The sequence below is a fragment of the Neofelis nebulosa genome, chromosome 10 (genome assembly GCF_028018385.1).
Source record: "Neofelis nebulosa isolate mNeoNeb1 chromosome 10, mNeoNeb1.pri, whole genome shotgun sequence".
NCBI lineage: Eukaryota > Metazoa > Chordata > Mammalia > Carnivora > Felidae > Neofelis > Neofelis nebulosa.
Window position 1 is genome coordinate 14950575 of NC_080791.1, and position 17072 is coordinate 14967646.

At 47.7% G+C, this 17072-nt stretch overlaps 1 protein-coding gene and 1 pseudogene across 11 annotated transcripts in view; both read left to right on the forward strand.

Annotated features, from left to right (window-relative positions):
- The first annotated feature begins 782 nt into the window (after positions 1-782).
- On the forward strand, positions 783-1532 carry LOC131488552 (small nuclear ribonucleoprotein-associated protein N-like; annotated as a pseudogene).
- A 5626-nt stretch (positions 1533-7158) lies between these two features.
- CEP164 (centrosomal protein 164) overlaps positions 7159-17072 on the forward strand; it is a 67959-nt gene continuing 58045 nt past the window's right edge. For 9 of the 11 annotated variants that reach the window (XM_058686842.1, XM_058686848.1, XM_058686846.1 and 6 more), the window contains exons 1-2: positions 7159-7274; positions 13177-13286. In XM_058686842.1, the coding sequence (XP_058542825.1) occupies positions 13205-13286 (82 nt within the window). In that variant the 5' untranslated portion in view covers positions 7159-7274; positions 13177-13204. Of the gene's footprint in view, positions 7275-9032; positions 9214-11595; positions 11692-13176; positions 13287-17072 lie in introns of those variants that run through there. The other 2 variants (XM_058686843.1, XM_058686844.1) reach the window with 2 other exon arrangements.

Consider the following 17072-nt stretch of genomic DNA (forward strand, 5'->3'; position numbering starts at 1 on the left):
ATATTGACTGGTCAGAGCCGAAAACAAAAATCTTCATAGCCCTGATAGCTTCATGGAGAAAAGCTATATGATTACATCAACATATTATTTAACAAGTGTGGAAAGCTGTTGTTAAAATTCAGTAGTTATGATAAAAGCGAAGGTGGAACTTCTTAAACACGATGACAGAAAATCGTAGAAAACATGAGAGGGACGGGCTGAAACTATCCGCGTCAAAGGCAGGTGTAGCAAAGGGAAGGTCCCTATCACTATTCTTCTCCCGCAGAGTTTAGATCAGCCTAGCTAATTGAATAAGATGAGAAAATGAACCAAATTCTGTAAATATTAGAAAGCAGGCAGGGTGGAGCAGTCCCCGGAGACGCCTGGTGGTCTGTTTGATCGAGTGTGCCAGGGACCGCTTACACCTGGGATGGACTGCAGAACAGCAGGTACCAGACTTGGAAGTCCAAGTCGAACGTAGAAGGACAGCCTTACTCAGCAACCAAGAGTCAGCTGTGTCCAAGGCGATCTCAGCAGCAGCAAGTACCTGTGATGGGTTTCCAGGGGGAACCGAGACTGGCATTCTTAGCCGAGGCACCAAGAGGTGGTTAAACCAGTGCTGGAAAATCCAGGGAGCTGATTTCCAAGTGAAAAGCCAGGCTCCATCTACTGTTTGAAGCTTCTGCCCCAAGCTTGCGTTGTTTGTAAGAGAACCTGCATCACACCTTAATCCGTAGCCTTCCTTTAGGTCTTAAGGATCCTGAAACGCGACCACAGACATTGCATTTGGTGGAACAGCAGCCATGACTGAGGGAAAGAGCAGCAAGATGCTGCAGCACATTGACTATGGAACGAGACGTATCCTGCAAGGTGGCCAAATCCTCACTGGCACCTGTAAGGCTTTTGACGAGCATATGAACTTGATCCTCTGTGATTGTGATGAATTCAGGAAGATGAAGCCAAGGAATGTGAGGCAGCCAGACCGTGAAGAAAAGCGGGTTTGGGGTCCAGTTTTGCTCCAGGGGGAGAACTTGGTTTCCATGGCTGGGGAAAGACCCAAAGATGCTGGCATTGCTCGGGTACCACTTGCTGGACTTGCAGGAGGCCCTGGGGTTGGCAGGGCAGCGGGCAGAAGAGTGCCAGCTGGTGTTCCAATTCCCCGGGGCTCCTGCTGGATTAGCAGGTGCCGTCTGAGCGGTTGGGGGGCCATCCCAACAGGAAATGGCTCCACAGGGAAGAGGCGCTGTGGCAGCTCCTACAGTTGCTGCTGCTGCCAGCATTGCTGGAGCCTCAACTCCACGCCCACCAAGATGAGGGACCCCGCCCACTCGTGTGGGCTGAACACCACCCCCTCCAGGTATTGAGGCTCCTCCTCCTGGTGTGACGCCACCTGTGGGCCCACCGGTTGGGTCTCCCCACCGCTTGAAGGTCGCCAATAGGCATGCCTTGTCCAGGAATGAGACCCCCCTCTACCAGAAATTAGAGGTCCACTCCCCCCCCACCCCCCGGGAATGTATCCGCCAAGATCCTGGGATGCCGTTGACCCTTCTTAAGTCACTTTTCCCCCTGCAGTTCGTCTTGTGAAACCGTGTACAGTGTTTTGGGAGCTTTTGTTCCCTCGTTGCTGCATTAATATTGGTTAATAAAATCACAGAGCAATTTAAAAACATATAGGAAAGCAAAGGAATCTGTGCAGATTATATGATATGAACAGGAAATCCTAAGCAACGGGGTCATTAGACGCATGTTTAAAAAGAAAAGTCAATTTAGGGGCATCTGGGTGACTCAGTCGGTTAGGTTGAGTGTTTGACTTCAGCTCAAACCATGATCTCCCCGTTTGTGAATTCGAACCCACATCAGACTCACTGCTGTGAGCGCAGAGCCTGCTTCAGATCCTCTGTCCCCCTCTCCCTCCCCCTCCCCCACTTGCGCTCTGTCAAAAATAAACAACTATTAAAAAATAAGTAAATAAAAATCAGTTAAAAATGAGGAGATCAATGCATGTGTGGGAATTCTGTATATGATAAAGATGACATTCATATCAAAAGGAGATAGATCTATAATTCAATAACTGGGGGACAATGGCTATGCATTTAGAAGGAAAGAAAACTAAATCTCTATCTCATGTAAAAATAAACTTCAGATAGATCAAATGGCTTAACATGAAAAATAAAACTACAGAAAAAAATAGAGGGGTATTTAATAATTTTATGTTAGCAAAGGTCTCTCTAACAAAACTCAGTTTCGGGGCGCCTGGGTGGCGCAGTCGGTTAAGCGTCCGACTTCAGCCAGGTCACGATCTCGTGGTCCGTGAGTTCGAGCCCCGCGTCAGGCTCTGGGCCGATGGCTCGGAGCCTGGAGCCTGTTTCCGATTCTGTGTCTCCCTCTCTCTCTGCCCCTCCCCCGTTCGTGCTCTGTCTCTCTCTGTACCAAAAATAAATTTAAAAAAAAAAAAAAAAAACACGTTGAAAACTCAGTTTTGTTTTATTTTAATGGGCAGGCTTGGCTACTTAAATTTTTTTTTTTTCGTGTTTATTTTTGAAAGAGAGAGAGAGGGAGACAATGAGAACTAGTAGTGGAGGGGCAGAGGGAGAGGGAGACACGGAACCTGAAGCGGGGGCCAGGCTCTGCACTGTCAGTACAGAGCCCGACGTGGGGCTTGAACTCACGAACCACGAGATCATGGCCCGAGCTGAAGTCCGATGCTTCGCTGACTGAACCACTCAGCTGACCCTTGGCTGCTTAAAGTTTTAAATCTTCTACAGAATCAGACTTGTGGTATTCCAAGTGTGGTTCTGCCGCTTAGAAACTGGGAGGCTCCAGGTTAGTTACTTATCCTTTCTAGGTGTCAGTTTTCTCATTTGTCAAATGGGGATAGCAGTAGTACATTGCTTGTGATGTAAGATTGATTGATTGATTGATTGATTGATTGATTGATTTTAAGATATTTTATTTTTAAGGGCGCCTGGGTGGCTCAGTTGGTTAAGTGTTTGACTTCGGCTCAAGTCATGATCTCACAGTGCAGACAGCTCAGAGCCTGGAGCCTGCTTTGGATTCTGTGTCTCCCTCTCTCTGCCCCTCCCCACTTGTACTCTGTCTGTCTCTCTCTAAAATGAATAAACATTAATAAGTAATAAAATATTTTATTTTTAAGGATTCTCCATACCTAACATGGGGCTTGAACTCACGACCCTGGAATCAAGAGTCACTTGCTCTACTGACTGAGCCAGCCAAGGGCCCCTTATAGTGTGAGATTTAAATGAGATAATTCACATAAAGCACGTAGAATGACATCTGGTATATTGTAAATGCTTAATAAAGCCTAGCTCTTAGTGGTATCACTACACCCTTTACAAAATTAAAAATAACATTTATAAAGTTAAAACATAAGTTACAGACTAGGAAACATTGGTCACATAATAAAGAAACAAAGGCTTAATGTCTATAATATACAAAGAGCTTCTACAAGTCAATAAACCCCCCCAGTCAACCTAGTAGAAAAATGAACAAAGATTGTGAATAGATAACTAAGAGAAGAAATTCAAATGGCCGGTGAACACGTGGAAAAAAGTTCAACTTCATTAACAGTGAAAGAATGCAGTCACAGCAATATTTAGATACCATCACCATTTTTTTTTTTTTTTTTTTTGCCTCACATTGGAAATATTTGGTGTTGGTGAAAGTGTTGGTTGGATTAAAATTATTCTATTTTAGAGAGAAATTTGGCAATTTCTATTGAAATGTAAAAAATGTAAACTCTTTGAGCAATGTCACTTCTAGGATCCTATCCAACAAATGTAACTGTATTTCAGCATGTGTCCAATACAAAAACTTTGGAAACAAAAATAAACGATTATCAGTAGGGGAAGGAGACACTCATTTAATGGACTCCTACTGAACCTTTATAAAGAATGAAGTAACTCATTATGAACTCACCTTGAAAGATGTTAAGTGAAAAAAGCACATTGTAGAATAACATATACATTATGATCTCATTTATGCAAAAATTAAAAAGTATGCACGTGTGCATATATATGTATGCATATACATTTACATCTGCGTAAACATTAAAAAGTCTGGAAGGTAGGAACCCATATGTCAACAGTGGTTTCCTCCGAAGCGTGAAATTCCCTCCTTCATTCAGCTTATTTATTCATTCAGCAAATGTGTATCGAGAACTTACTACATGTTAAGCACTGTTTTAGGCACTGTGGATACAGCAATGCTAAAATGGACAAAATTCCTGTCCTCATGCACTTTACATTCTATACAGGGAGAATGATGGTAAAGAAATAAAATATACAGTATTACAGATGGTGATATATACTATGGGGGAAGGTAAAGCAGAGAAGGGAGAAAGAAGGGACGTTTGCAATTTTAAATATGGTGGATTAAGGGGCTCCTGGGTGGCTCAGTTGGTTAAATGTCTGACTCTTGGTTTCTGCTAGGGTCATGATCTTGCAGTTTCTTGAGGTGAAGCCCCGTGTTGGGCTCTGGGCTTATAGCTTGGAACCTGCTTGAGATTCTCTCTCTCTCTCTCTCTCTCTCTCTCTCTCTCTCTCTCTCTCTCCCCGCTCATGCTTTCTCTCTTTCTCAAAATAAATAAACATTTTTAAAAAATATGGTGGATTCAAAGAGTAGAGGGAACATTTCACATCTTTATATACTTAAAAAATGGTAGGATTAACAAATGTTGTTCCTTCTTATTATGTGGGTGATTTTCTGTATATTACAAGTAAACAGTATGAAAAGAGAAGAAAAAGTTCTAACAGTGAAATTTCTGACTTGGGGGTATGGCATGAATTTGGGGCCAATTTAGCTTTATTCCTCCCATATCTTTGAGTGCAGAAGATAACATACATGTATGAACTCCTCAATCTCTCTTCCTTATTCACTGGGTATATTACTGGCATATCAATTGGTGTGTCATTTTTGTTATTTCCCCCCAAAGATTTGTTTTCTTAATTATGTTTGCCTAAGGGTATTTTATAAATTGGTTTGCACTTTGAAGAACAAACCTACAGGGAAACCTGATAAAATGCAAATTGTTTATCTGTGCGGGGTAATCCCATTAGTCCCTTGGTGACCCTGATTTTATTAGCTCTCCCCAAGAGACAGAAAGGGACTCATGCTCAGGAATAAAAGTTAAGAATTCTGACGGCAAGTGAAGTCAACCAGATTGATTACAAGTTCTTGGACATAGAGACCAAGTCTGCCAATAGTTTTTTGAATATTGTTTTGTATGAGGTCTGTGGAGGATGAGCTTGTGACCCCTTGGAGTCCCATCCCAGTCTGTCCTCCTGACCCCTCGGTGAGACTTTTTTTTTTTTTTTTAATTTTTTTTTAACGTTTATTTTTGAGACAGAGAGAGACAGAGCATGAACGGGGGAGGGTCACAGAGAGAGGGAGACACAGAATCTGAAACAGGCTCCAGGCTCTGAGCTGTCAGCACAGAGCCCGACGCGGGGCTGGAACTCACGGACCGCGAGATCATGACCTGAGCCGAAGTCCGACGCTTAACCGACTGAGCCACCCAGGCGCCCCTCGGTGAGACTTTTAAGGAGTGTGAGGAGGAAGGGGGAGCACGGTTGGGTCGTCTGCAGGCAGAATAAAGGAAGTACAGGCAGAGCTGCTGCAGAAGGAGCTGGACTTAAACAAGAGGAATACATTCTGGCTATGTGGTTTGGGATCTACAGAGACAACAATCTGAGCTTTGCATTCCGCGATCGGGGGCACTGGTGCTCGTTTTGGGAGATGGTAGGAGCCAGATCCATCTTTACAACAGAACCAGTCAGGAGCTGCTCCAGGGGACTCAATCTCTTCAACCCGTAAGTTCACTTTTCCGTCCCCCAGTTCCTCAAGGATGTAAAATGGCCCTGAGGTTGAGGACACTTCAGAGAAAAGAAGATTTGCCTTCCACGTAAGCAAAATGAAGCTCTTTGGAATTATATTAGTAGCAACCTTTCTGCCAGACAGAGCTTGTAGAACGGCTCTACGTTGCATCACTTGTTTCTTCTTAAGCAGACTCTTTGAAACAGGCATGACAGATGTTATCCTCACCGATGTTGCAAACGGAGCCCTGTGCTCTGGTTGAAAAGACAAACAACGAAAACCAGGGTTCTTAAGTCCTGGTCAGGCGCTCACTGATTTAATCATAGCACGGGAAAGCCATTTCTTTTGCAGGGGGTGGAGGTGGGGTGGTCTCCTCTCACCTTACATTCACGTTTCTTTTGTTTATTAAAGCCTTAATGGGTTACTGAGGATCAATGTATTATTCACCTGCCATTAATCACACTACTTAAAAAATGATGACGGGTTGTGGGGGGAGCACCTGGGTGGCTCAGTCAGTTGAGCATTGACTTTAGCTCAGGTCATGATCTCACGGTTCATGAATTTGAGCCCCACTGCTCACTGCTGAGCAGTGCAGAGCCTGCTTCTGATCCTCTGTTCCCTTCTCTCTGCCCCTCCCCCTTTTGCTCTCTCTCTCAAAAAAAAAAAAAAATAAATAAATAAATAAATAAATAAAAAGTGATGACAGGGTGGCAGGGTGCCTGGCTGGCTCGGTGGGTGTACCATCCGACTCTTGATCTCAGGGTGGGGAGTTCAAGCCCCACGTGGGCGTGGAGCCTATGTTAAAAAATGATGAGGGATGGGGCGCCTGGGTGGCGCAGTCGGTTACGCGTCCGACTTCAGCCAGGTCACGATCTCGCGGTCCGTGAGTTCGAGCCCCGCGTCAGGCTCTGGGCCGATGGCTCGGAGCCTGGAGCCTGTTTCCGATTCTGTGTCTCCCTCTCTCTCTGCCCCTCCCCCGTTCATGCTCTGTCTCTCTCTGTCCCAAAAATAAATAAAAAACGTTGAAAAAAAAATTTAAAAATGATGAGGGATAGATTGCCTTAGTTAATTCACCTTACCATAAATACTGCGAATGCCCCTTTCCTGCCCAGGAAGAAATTCCCCTCATAACCAAATTCAGAGCTCTCTTATGACCCCTTGTGGCCCCTCTATCAACTATCTTGGACTACATCTCCCATCGTGCAACGGGAAACGTGCTGCACTCCTCCGTGACCCGACGGGACCTCTAACCAATCCAGTGTCACAGCCCTTGTTCAGCGACCTATTGGCTCCGTGTAGAGGCGGGACTCTTAGTTGCTAGGTTGATACTCTTTCCGGAAGTGGTTGTTGGCCGCTGCAGAGCAACACCCCGGCGTCCCTGGAAGCGGGGAGCCGGGGTGGTACTGGGGAAGCTGCGCGGACCCGGGAGCGGTCGTCCAGTGCCTCCCGGGGCGGGGGGGCAGGTGAGAACCTCCTCGAGGGAGGGGGCAGGGGAAAGTGGGAAGCCGGAGACTTGGGGCACACTCGTGTGCCCGCGAGCGGGATGAGCACGAGTGTGGGCGGGAACTGGAGGGAGAAGTGAAGAAGGAGCGGCCGGACTAGAGTGCATCCATCCAGAATCTCCCCGAGTGGCGGAAGGGACACCGGGCTGGGCTGGGGTGCGGGCGAGGGGCGAGCGCGAGTGACAGCGGGCGCCGGGCTACGCCTGTCAGCTGGCCGGGGCGCCCCTTTACTTGTCCTGTCCGTGGTTGGAGTGTGAGGCCCGGCCTCCGAAGCCCGCTCGGATACCTCTCTTCTGGGGAGGCTTCCCCGGTGTCCGAATCCAGGGCTAGCCCGACCTTCTGACGTCTTTGGGTCAGCTGGGGAAGTCAGGAAGTTTTTAGGTTTTGTTTTTTCCTTTCCTTGCATTGATTGAAAAATCTACCTCCTCCACTTGGAACCGCAGCCCTCACTTGGCTTCCACGACTCCTCGCTCCTGGGTCTCCTAACTGAGCTGTCTGTGCAGGCCTCTCTCCCCTTTCTACTCACCGTAGCCCGTCTCTGGGTGATTTCGCCCAGACGTTCATTTAACCAGAGTGGGCTCAAGTCCAGACCTCTTTCCTGAGCTCAGGCCTGCCTACTGACCATCTCCACCTGCATGCCTCCCCCACCGTCCTGGCGCCCCTGATCTGTGCCTCCTCCTTGTATTTCTGTGTCAGTGAAGGACTCCCCTGTTCACTCAGCCAGGTCTGCACCTGGAATTCATTCAGCTGCTATAGGCAGCAGACATTTGATGGGCATTTCCTATATTCTAGGGAGCATGCTAGGTGGGGCTATTGGGCAAGGCATGGAAGAGTACAGATAATCAGACCGGCGGAAGTGCCCTGATTTCCCTCCTCCCTGCCCTTCACTTGCTGCAGACTTCAGGTCCTCTAATTCCGCCTCCTAATACCCTGAGCGTCTGGTCCTTCCTTTCCATTCTCACAGCCGCTGGCTTCGTTCATAATTTCTTGCCTGTGCTTTCAGGAAAGCTTCCTAACTGGTCCCTCCGCTTCTCTTCTTGCCCTCCTCAAAGTAGTTCCTATGCAGCGGTCAGAGTATCTTTCTAAACTGCAGATCTGACCATGCCAGTCTCCTTTGTGAAGTCCTGGGATGGCTTCTCACCATGTGCAGGATGCAACCTCAGTCCTTCCCAGCCCTTTAGACTGTGCTGCTTGCCTTCCACTGTAGATCTCTCTCCTGCCGCTCCTCCCTTTGCCCCTTGTGTTCTGGTCACGTCAGAGTGGGTAGGAGCTCACGCTTTGGGGTCCCACAGACTCGGGCGCATGCATGTTCTGCTGTGCCTTTTACCACCTTTGGAAACTTGCCAAGTGCTTTTTTTATTTAACCTTGTGGGGCTTCACTTTCCTTATTTGAAAATGGGGAATATAATTCCTTTTTTTATTTTTAAACTTTTTTTAAAAAAAGTTTATTTCGGGGCGCCTGGGTGGCGCAGTCGGTTAAGCGTCCGACTTCAGCCAGGTCACGATCTCACGGTCTGTGAGTTCGAGCCCCGCGTCAGGCTCTGGGCTGATGGCTCAGAGCCTGGAGCCTGTTTCCGATTCTGTGTCTCCCTCTCTCTCTGTCCCTCCCCCGTTCATGCTCTGTCTCTCTCTGTCCCAAAAAATAAAATAAACGTTGAAAAAAAAAAATTAAAAAAAAAAAATAAAAAAAAAATAAAAAAAATAAAAAAAGTTTATTTTGAGAAAGAGAGAGAGGGAGAGAATCTCAAGCAGGCTCTGACCTGCCAGCACGGAGCCCGATGAGGGGCTTGAACTCAGACACCACGGATCACGACCTGAGCTGAAACGAGTCCGACGCTTAACTGACTGAGCCACCGAGGCGCCCCTGGGAAAACAATTTCTACCTGTTTGAGAGGAGGAGGTGAGATGATGTATGTGCAGTATTAGTACAGTTCTTGGAACGTAGGAAGTGTGCAGTGAATCTAAGTTTTTGTTGCAAAATGAATTCTCTGCACCCACCATATTCTTTCCTGCCTCTTTGTCTTTGTCCAGGCTGTTTCTTCTGCCTTATATTCCCTTATTCCCTCGTCTTGGTGAGCTCCTGCTTATTCTTTAAGAGCCATCTCATTGGTCCTGGACTCTGTGATGCCTTCCCTGATCTTCCAAAGTAACATTTGCAATCCTTACCTTAGTTTCCCGTTGTATTTCCTGTTACTTCCCTTAATGTGCTTAACACATTATATAATCATGTTCGGCTGCTCAGCTAGGGTCAGCTGGAGTTCAGGGCCTTGTGTCATCACGTCTGTAGCCCCTAATAGCACAGTGCCAGCCCATGGTAGGTGTTCAATAAGTGGTCATTGAATGTCTGAATGGCCTTCACTTATGTTCCCTGGTATTAGATCTGTCCTCTGGAACAATGTAGAATAAGCCTTTCACGTATGTGAATAGTAATAACAACAGCAACTCACATTTATTGAAATTATGCTGTGTTTTAAGTATCTTACATATACTGGATAATTTAATTCTCCCGTCAATGGCGGTAGACATCATTCTCTCCATTTTACAGATGAGAAAACTGAGGTGCCTTGCCCAGCTGGTAAGTGGCAGAGCTGGGATTCAAAGCCAGTAATGTTCCCAAACCTATGCTCAGTTCCCACTACCTAATCACTTACAGTGTCTTCCACCTTCTCCCCAGTGCCATCTCCAGGAAATCTTTCCTTTGCTGAACTTTCTTTATAACTGTTGAGGCAGACTGGAAGCAGTAATCATACAGGGAACCCTAATTGTGCAAATGTGCATGTATGGTGCTCTGCTAGTGTGCAGGTGTTTTTACTCTTCATTGCATCTCTAGTGCCCAGCCAAAGAGGCGTCTGGGTGGCTCAGTCGGTTGAGTGTCAGACTTCGGCTCAAGTCGTGATCTTGTGGTTCGTGAGTTCAAGCCCGACATCAGGCTCGCTGCTGTCAGCACGGAGCCCGCCTCAGATCCTCTGTCCGCCTCTCTCTCTGCACCTCCCCCACTTTCTCTCTCTCTCAAAAATAAATGAACATTTGAAAAAAGGTAAACTTAGGTGCTCCATAAATATTTCTCGAATGAATAAATGATCTCCAGTAGCCACTAAATGCATATGATTTCTCTTCCCACCACCTCCTCCTTCCTGTAGTTCCTGCCCTTTTGGTCCTGTCCTTACCCACAGAAGATCTTTCTCGGTGGAAGATTTGTGTGAAATTCGAGTGACCCATGATTCTGGGTTTTCCAGATTCTTCCTGACATTTCAATATAGCTAAGTGGGCATCCTGCCACAGAGAGATTTCACCTGCCCCATGCTTTCCGGAGATGGGGTGTATCTAGGGATGTGAAACATCTCTCGAATGCTCCGAGATGGTTGCTACAGTGCCTTGTGACAGGTCACAGCCTGTTGGACTGAACATCGGCTGGCCGCTAGGGGTTCTTCCTTCCCCAGGGATTCTTTCCCTTTCTCCTTCCCTCTCCTCCCTAACTTAGAGAATTCAAGATTCCTGTGGCTCATTAAGCCACATCAGCTGCCCTGGTTCCTGGTGCTTTTCTGCTCTGCTTTTTAAGAGTCGGTGGCCCTGCTTATCTCTGTGTGTGTGGAGGAAACATTATGGGCTCCTAGGGTGTTAGGGGTTCTTAGGGTAGGGCACAGATCCCCACTTGGGTTTACGTACTGTAGAGGAGAATGCTTCTTCCATTAGCCTTTCTTCTTAAGGCCTGAAATTGCTGCTTGGCGGTGTCAAGGTGGGAATGAGAGGGGGCATAGCCTCACTCCCTTGGCTCCGTTGGACTGACAGAGGGAGCCGTTTCTTGTGAGTCGTAAGGCGAGATACCTTCCTGGCCCATCTGTCAACTCTCAGGGTACAGCGAGGGCCACAGTAACGATCCCTCATATATCCTTTGCTGTTTATCAGGAAACGGCAATCTTGGAACAGATTCAGAGCCACCAGACCTGGCCATTTCCTGAGCACTCATTACAGGACACATCCCAACTTCCTTTAACAAATTTTTTTTCTTTCAATGTTTATTTATTTTTTTGAGAGATAGACAGAGCCTGAGCAGGGGAGGGGCAGAGAGAGAGGGAGACAGAATCCGAAGCAGGCTCCGGGCTCTGAGCTGTCAGCACAGAGCCCAACATGGAGCTCGAACTCAGGGACCGCGAGATCATGACCTGAGTGGAAGTCGGCCGCCAACCCAACTGAGCCCCGCAGGCACCCTCCCCTGCAACCTCCTTTTTGATGACAGGGTCTTTCTGTTCACTTCCCCTGCTGTAAGAGGGCTGTATTTCGCTTGCTGTTCCAGGTGGAACAGTGACAGCTTCTGAAGAGGTCAGGCTTGTTTCTCTAGACTCCCGTCAGTCACACCAGCGAGGTGATGCCTGCTCAGGTGGGGGACGCACTCCAGCAGCCACTTTACAGGGGGACCTGCCTCTGCATCACTGGGAGCCTCAGTGCGGGAGGTGCCAGAACGGGAGAGTTGTGACCTGGGAGGGAGGAGCAGGGAACGGCATGAGCTTGTCATTTGAAGAATTTGAATTTGACGCTGTCCCATCCCCGGGGCTAGAAACCTTGGACTCAAGTTGGACTCTTTTCCCCCCTGCCTCCCATCCCGCTCCTATTAACCCTACCGTCACAGCATCTGCCCCTCCTCCATCCTCTCTGCTTCTGCCCTAGTTTAAGCCCTCATCGTCTTTCACCTGGATGGCAGCCGCCTCCGTGGTTTTCCTGACACCAGTCTTACTTCTCCAGTCCTGACATCCATCCCTGCCAGAGCTCACATCCTGAAAAAAGGCCGTAGTGTGCCACTTTCTCTCACCAAAGCCCTCAGTGGCTCCCCTTTGCCGCAGGGGAGAGTGGAGACTCTTTCACATGGTCTACAAGGCTCTCCGTGACCTAGCTTTCCACGCCAGCCCCTGCCCCGCGTTCTGTATCCAGTACTCCAGAACACCTTGTCTGCACCCAACATCCCCTCTGCCAGCTTCGCTCTCTCCACCAACGTGACTCTTGTCTGCCTTTGGTACCCAGCTCCTTACAAAGCCTTCCTTCCCCCTTCGGCGGGAATATATTCCTTCTCTCTTAGTACTTCTGGAGCAGGATGGTTATTTTTCCCCTTCTGCCTTCTGCTGTTGAAGTTGTGTGTGCTACTTCCCCTAGATTGTAAGCTCCTTGAGGGCATCATTGGGTGTAAATAGGGATGTGCGTTGAAGATAGTGTGGCTGCACTGGGATACGTTGCCATCAGGGGGGATGGGGGTGTGCCGCTCTTTTGGTGTCACTAGGGTTTTCTTGCTGGGGGTCCTATACTGTGAGTTGTTTCTCCCCTGGTGGTGGGGGGCGGGATATGAGGTCACACTCTTTTTTTTTTTAATTTTTTTTTTTTCCAACGTTTTTTATTTATTTTTGGGACAGAGAGAGACAGAGCATGAACGGGGGAGGGGCAGAGAGAGAGGGAGACACAGAATCGGAAACAGGCTCCAGGCTCCGAGCCATCAGCCCAGAGCCTGACGCGGGGCTCGAACTCACGGACTGCGAGATTGTGACCTGGCTGAAGTCGGACGCTTAACCGACTGCGCCACCCAGGCGCCCCTGAGGTCACACTCTTGAGAGAGAGACCTGGGTTTCCAGCTCTTTTGTGACGCGCTGAGTATTCAGCAAGCGTTTGGGAGATGCATCTCGGGGAACTTTACGAGGCACAGAGTCTATGAGGCCTGAGTTCTGAGCCATTGGTTCCACCCTCCGCTATCCCTGGAGTCTGGAAGATATGCTAAGTTGGCTTGCAGGGTCTGGTCTGACCCAGGGGCTCCATGACCGGGCTCCAGTTTTTCTCCTTTTAAGGTGGGTCATTGATTTTCTCTTTGGAACGGGGTCTCCAGGACGTAGGTGTTCGAGCCCATACCAATCATGGCCGGAAGACCCATCCGCATAGGAGACCAGCTGGTTCTGGAGGAAGATTATGATGAGACCTACATCCCCAGTGAGCAAGGTAAGAGGCCTGGGGTGTACTATAATAGTTCTTTGAGGGCAGGAATGGTCTCTGATTTAATTTTGTTCTTCTGATACAAATCTGGTACATGTACAGGGCTGCTTGGTATATTTGGTTGGATCAGGGGATGGGAAACTAACTCATGGGCTTCCCCTGGCCTGTTGCCTTCTTGTAAATAAGGTTTGATTGGAAAATAGCCATGCTTATTTGCTTACGTATTGTCTGTGGCTGCTTTCGTGGTACAAGGGCAGTGCTGAGTAGTTGTGAGAGAAACCGTGTCACCCACAAAGCCTAAAATATTTACTCTCTGGCCCTTTACAGAGAAAGTTTGCTGGCCTTGGGTTAGATCAATGATTATTTTTAAATGTTTATCTATGTTGAGAGAGAGAAAGAGAGAGCGCGTGTGTGTGCATGCGGGAGGGGCAGAGAGAGGGAGGGTGAGAATTCCAAGCAGGCTCCGCACTGTCAGTGCAGAGCCGGACATGGGGCTTAATCCCACGAACTGTGAGATCGTGACCTGAGCTGAAATCAAGAGACAGATGCTTAACTGACTGAGCCACCCAGGCACCCCGATTATTAACTTTAAATGAAAATATAGCGGCTTCAGGCTGGCTCAGTTGGTGGAGCGTGTGACTCTTGATCTCAGGGTTGTAAGTTCGAGCTCCATGTTAGCTATAGAGATGACTCAGAAATAAAATCTTAAAAAAAGGTCCATCTTTAAAAAATATACACGAAAATATATTAGAAGATACCATGAAATACATTGTGTCCTGAGGCCAGGGGTAACCCAGTTTCTTAAGAAAAAATACCTAAAGCAATGTTTTTTTTAAAACAACAACAATAACTTTATTAACAATAATAACAGAATTTATTGAGTGCTCCTATGTGCCAGTCTCTGCCCTAAGAACTTCACCTGTATTTCCTTTTCAACCCTCACAGCAACTCCATGAGTTAGGTACTATTATGATTCCCATTCTACAGATGAGGAAACTGAGGCACAGAAAGGTTAAATCATTTCCCTCCAGTCACAGGTGTACTGAGTGGCACAGCTGGGACCCACACCTAGGTGTCCTGACAAAAGGGCCTGCACTTTGAAGCTCTGTGCTGTGTTGAGGGGTGAAGATTCCTCTGAAATTGTCATGTGTCAGGGACCTGGGCACATAATTCAGGAGGTTTGCAGGCCTGTTAGAGAGAGGGAAGGAATCTTGCGCTCCCAGAGCCCCCGCACTTTGCATATAGCATAGGATTTTTATTTGTTTGCTGTATGAAAACTCAAAATTTTCACATTAAATGTATCAGTCCGTTCTCACATGACCTCGGAATGTTGTGTCATAGTCAGAAAAGCCTTCCTTCGCTACTGCACGGATAGATACTGCTCTCATGTTTTCCCCTGGGTTTGTCCTCACACCATGCGCGGTTCGCCCATCTTGCCCCCACTGAGTAGGTGCCAGCGTGTGTATTTTGCCTACTTATCTTCCATAGGACTGTCCATTCACACGCCAGCCCCATACTCTCAATTACTGAGGCTCGGTAATAAATTCTCTTTTTCAGGAGGGCTGATATGCCCTCGTGGCTTTCCCCACACCTCCTACCCAAGTTTTCATGCTTATCTTGTCTTACCTCCCTGGGAACTTGCGAATCACCTTGTCTGGTTCTGGGGAGGGCTCTGTGTGGGAGAACGGTTGGCATTTTGGAGAAAATTGTGTTCAGTTTATGAAAGAACCTAGGGAGGATTGGCATCTTTATGAAGTCCCCTCCTGCCCAAGAACATGGTATTCCTTCCCGTTTGTGTTTTGTTTGTGTTTTTCAGGACTGACTTAAAGTTTTCTTCACGCAGGTTTTTACACATTTCTTGCTCAGTGTATTTCTTAACTATTTATTTTGTTTGCTCTTGTGAATGGGGACCTAATGATCTAAGGATGTTTATAAAAACTCTCTTCTGCTCAGTTCAAGGTTAGACGGTCTAAGCTCAAGCCACTATCTCTCTCCTGAGACTGTCAGTAGCTTCCTATTAGCCTCCCTGTGTACACCCTTGCCCTTCGCAGGGGTGCTCCATCTCGCACCGGAGTGTTCTTCTTACAGCATAAAGCAGATCACATCAGGACTCTGCTTTTAGTAGTATTCGTTATACTCAGCATAGCACTCTTAATGGGGTGTGCAGGGCTCTGTGTGACTCTGCCCTGTCCCCTGGCCAGGTTCACGTGGTGCCACTCTCCCTTCCTCGCTGCCAGTCCCATGGCGTTTCTGACAGTCCCCAGATGGGCCAAGCTGCTGCTTGCCACAGGCCCTTTGCACCTGCTTTTCTGCCTCAGTGCTCTTTCCTCAGTGCTCTGCATGGCCAGCTCCCTTGTCTCCTACAGGTTTCAGTTGTGTTCCATTCTGAGAGGTTTCCCTTGACCCTTTCTAAACGAGTGCCCCCTTCACCTTGAGGTTCTCTCTCTCATATGTCATTTACTTCCTTTATTGCCTTTATCAGAAGCTTTCATTTTTTGTATATTTATCTGTTTAGCTCTTTTTTTTTTTTTTTTTTTGAGAGAGAGCGAGCAAGAGAGTATGGGGGAGAGGGAGAGAGGGAATCTCAAGCAGGCTCCATGCCCAGCGCAGAGCCTGATGCAGGGCTTGATCTCACCACCTTGAGATCATGACCTGAGCTAAAATCAAGAGTCAGACGCTTAACTGTTAACAGGTGCCCTGTCTACTTCTTTACTGGTTGTTCTACTAGAAGAGACCATTTCTCTTACGGCACATAGGAAGCACTCAAGAACTATTTGTGAGGGGCGCCTGGGTGGCGCAGTCGGTTGGGCGTCCGACTTCGGCCAGGTCACGATCTCGCGGTCCGTGAGTTCGAGCCCCGCGTCGGGCTCTGGGCTGATGGCTCGGAGCCTGGAGCCTGTTTCCGATTCTGTGTCTCCCTCTCTCTCTGCCCCTCCCCCGTTCATGCTCTGTCTCTCTCTGTCCCAAAAATAAATAAAAAATGTTGGAAAAAAAAAAAAAAAAAAGAACTATTTGTGAAATTAGTGAATAAGTCTCTGGCTAGCCAAATTTCAGCTGGTCCTTTGAAAAAGTGCTTTTTCTTTTCTAGTCCCCAGGTATGCCAGCCTCCACATTCTCTATTGAGAGAACCCATACTGGTTTTGCCTTTCTGGCCAGGGGTATTATCAGCTGGAGCATTGATGCCCCTGGGGTATTTATTTCATTATTCCTGGTGGCTCTGGTGACCTATTCTTGCAGTTAGCTCATCTGCCTTTGCACCTGTAGGTGAGATCGCTCTTAGCTCAGTATGTATATCTCCCCTGTTCCTCCAGATGTCTGGCGAAAGAGCTTTCTATGCTTGGTTCCCAGAGAGTATTAGAGTCCATAGGACATCACAGAAGTGGAAAAGAAACAAATCCCTTCATGGAGTAGAGTCTTCAGAGAGTGGAGAACAAGGCTGATCGAGTATCATCTCACTTTCTCAGCTCAGCTCTCCCCTCGCCTCGGGCGCTTTCCCTCTGCTCCCGGGGCGCACAGTGCACATCTCCATTAAAAGCACATATCCCTCGGTTTGTACTCTGTTCATGTGTTGGTAAGGTCCCCGAGGGGCTTAGTCTTCTCTGGTTGTTCAGTCCATGCTTGTTGACTGAGTGACGGGCACTTTTGCACCAGGGTTTTGGAGCTTGTGTCCCGGTAAGGCTGCCCTCATTCAGGATGCTTCTGGCTGCGGCCGTGGGGGGTCTTCCTGAGGCCCCTGCCACACAGACGTCTTGGTCTTATTGTTTTGCCTTTGTCATACTCTGCTTTGCATTA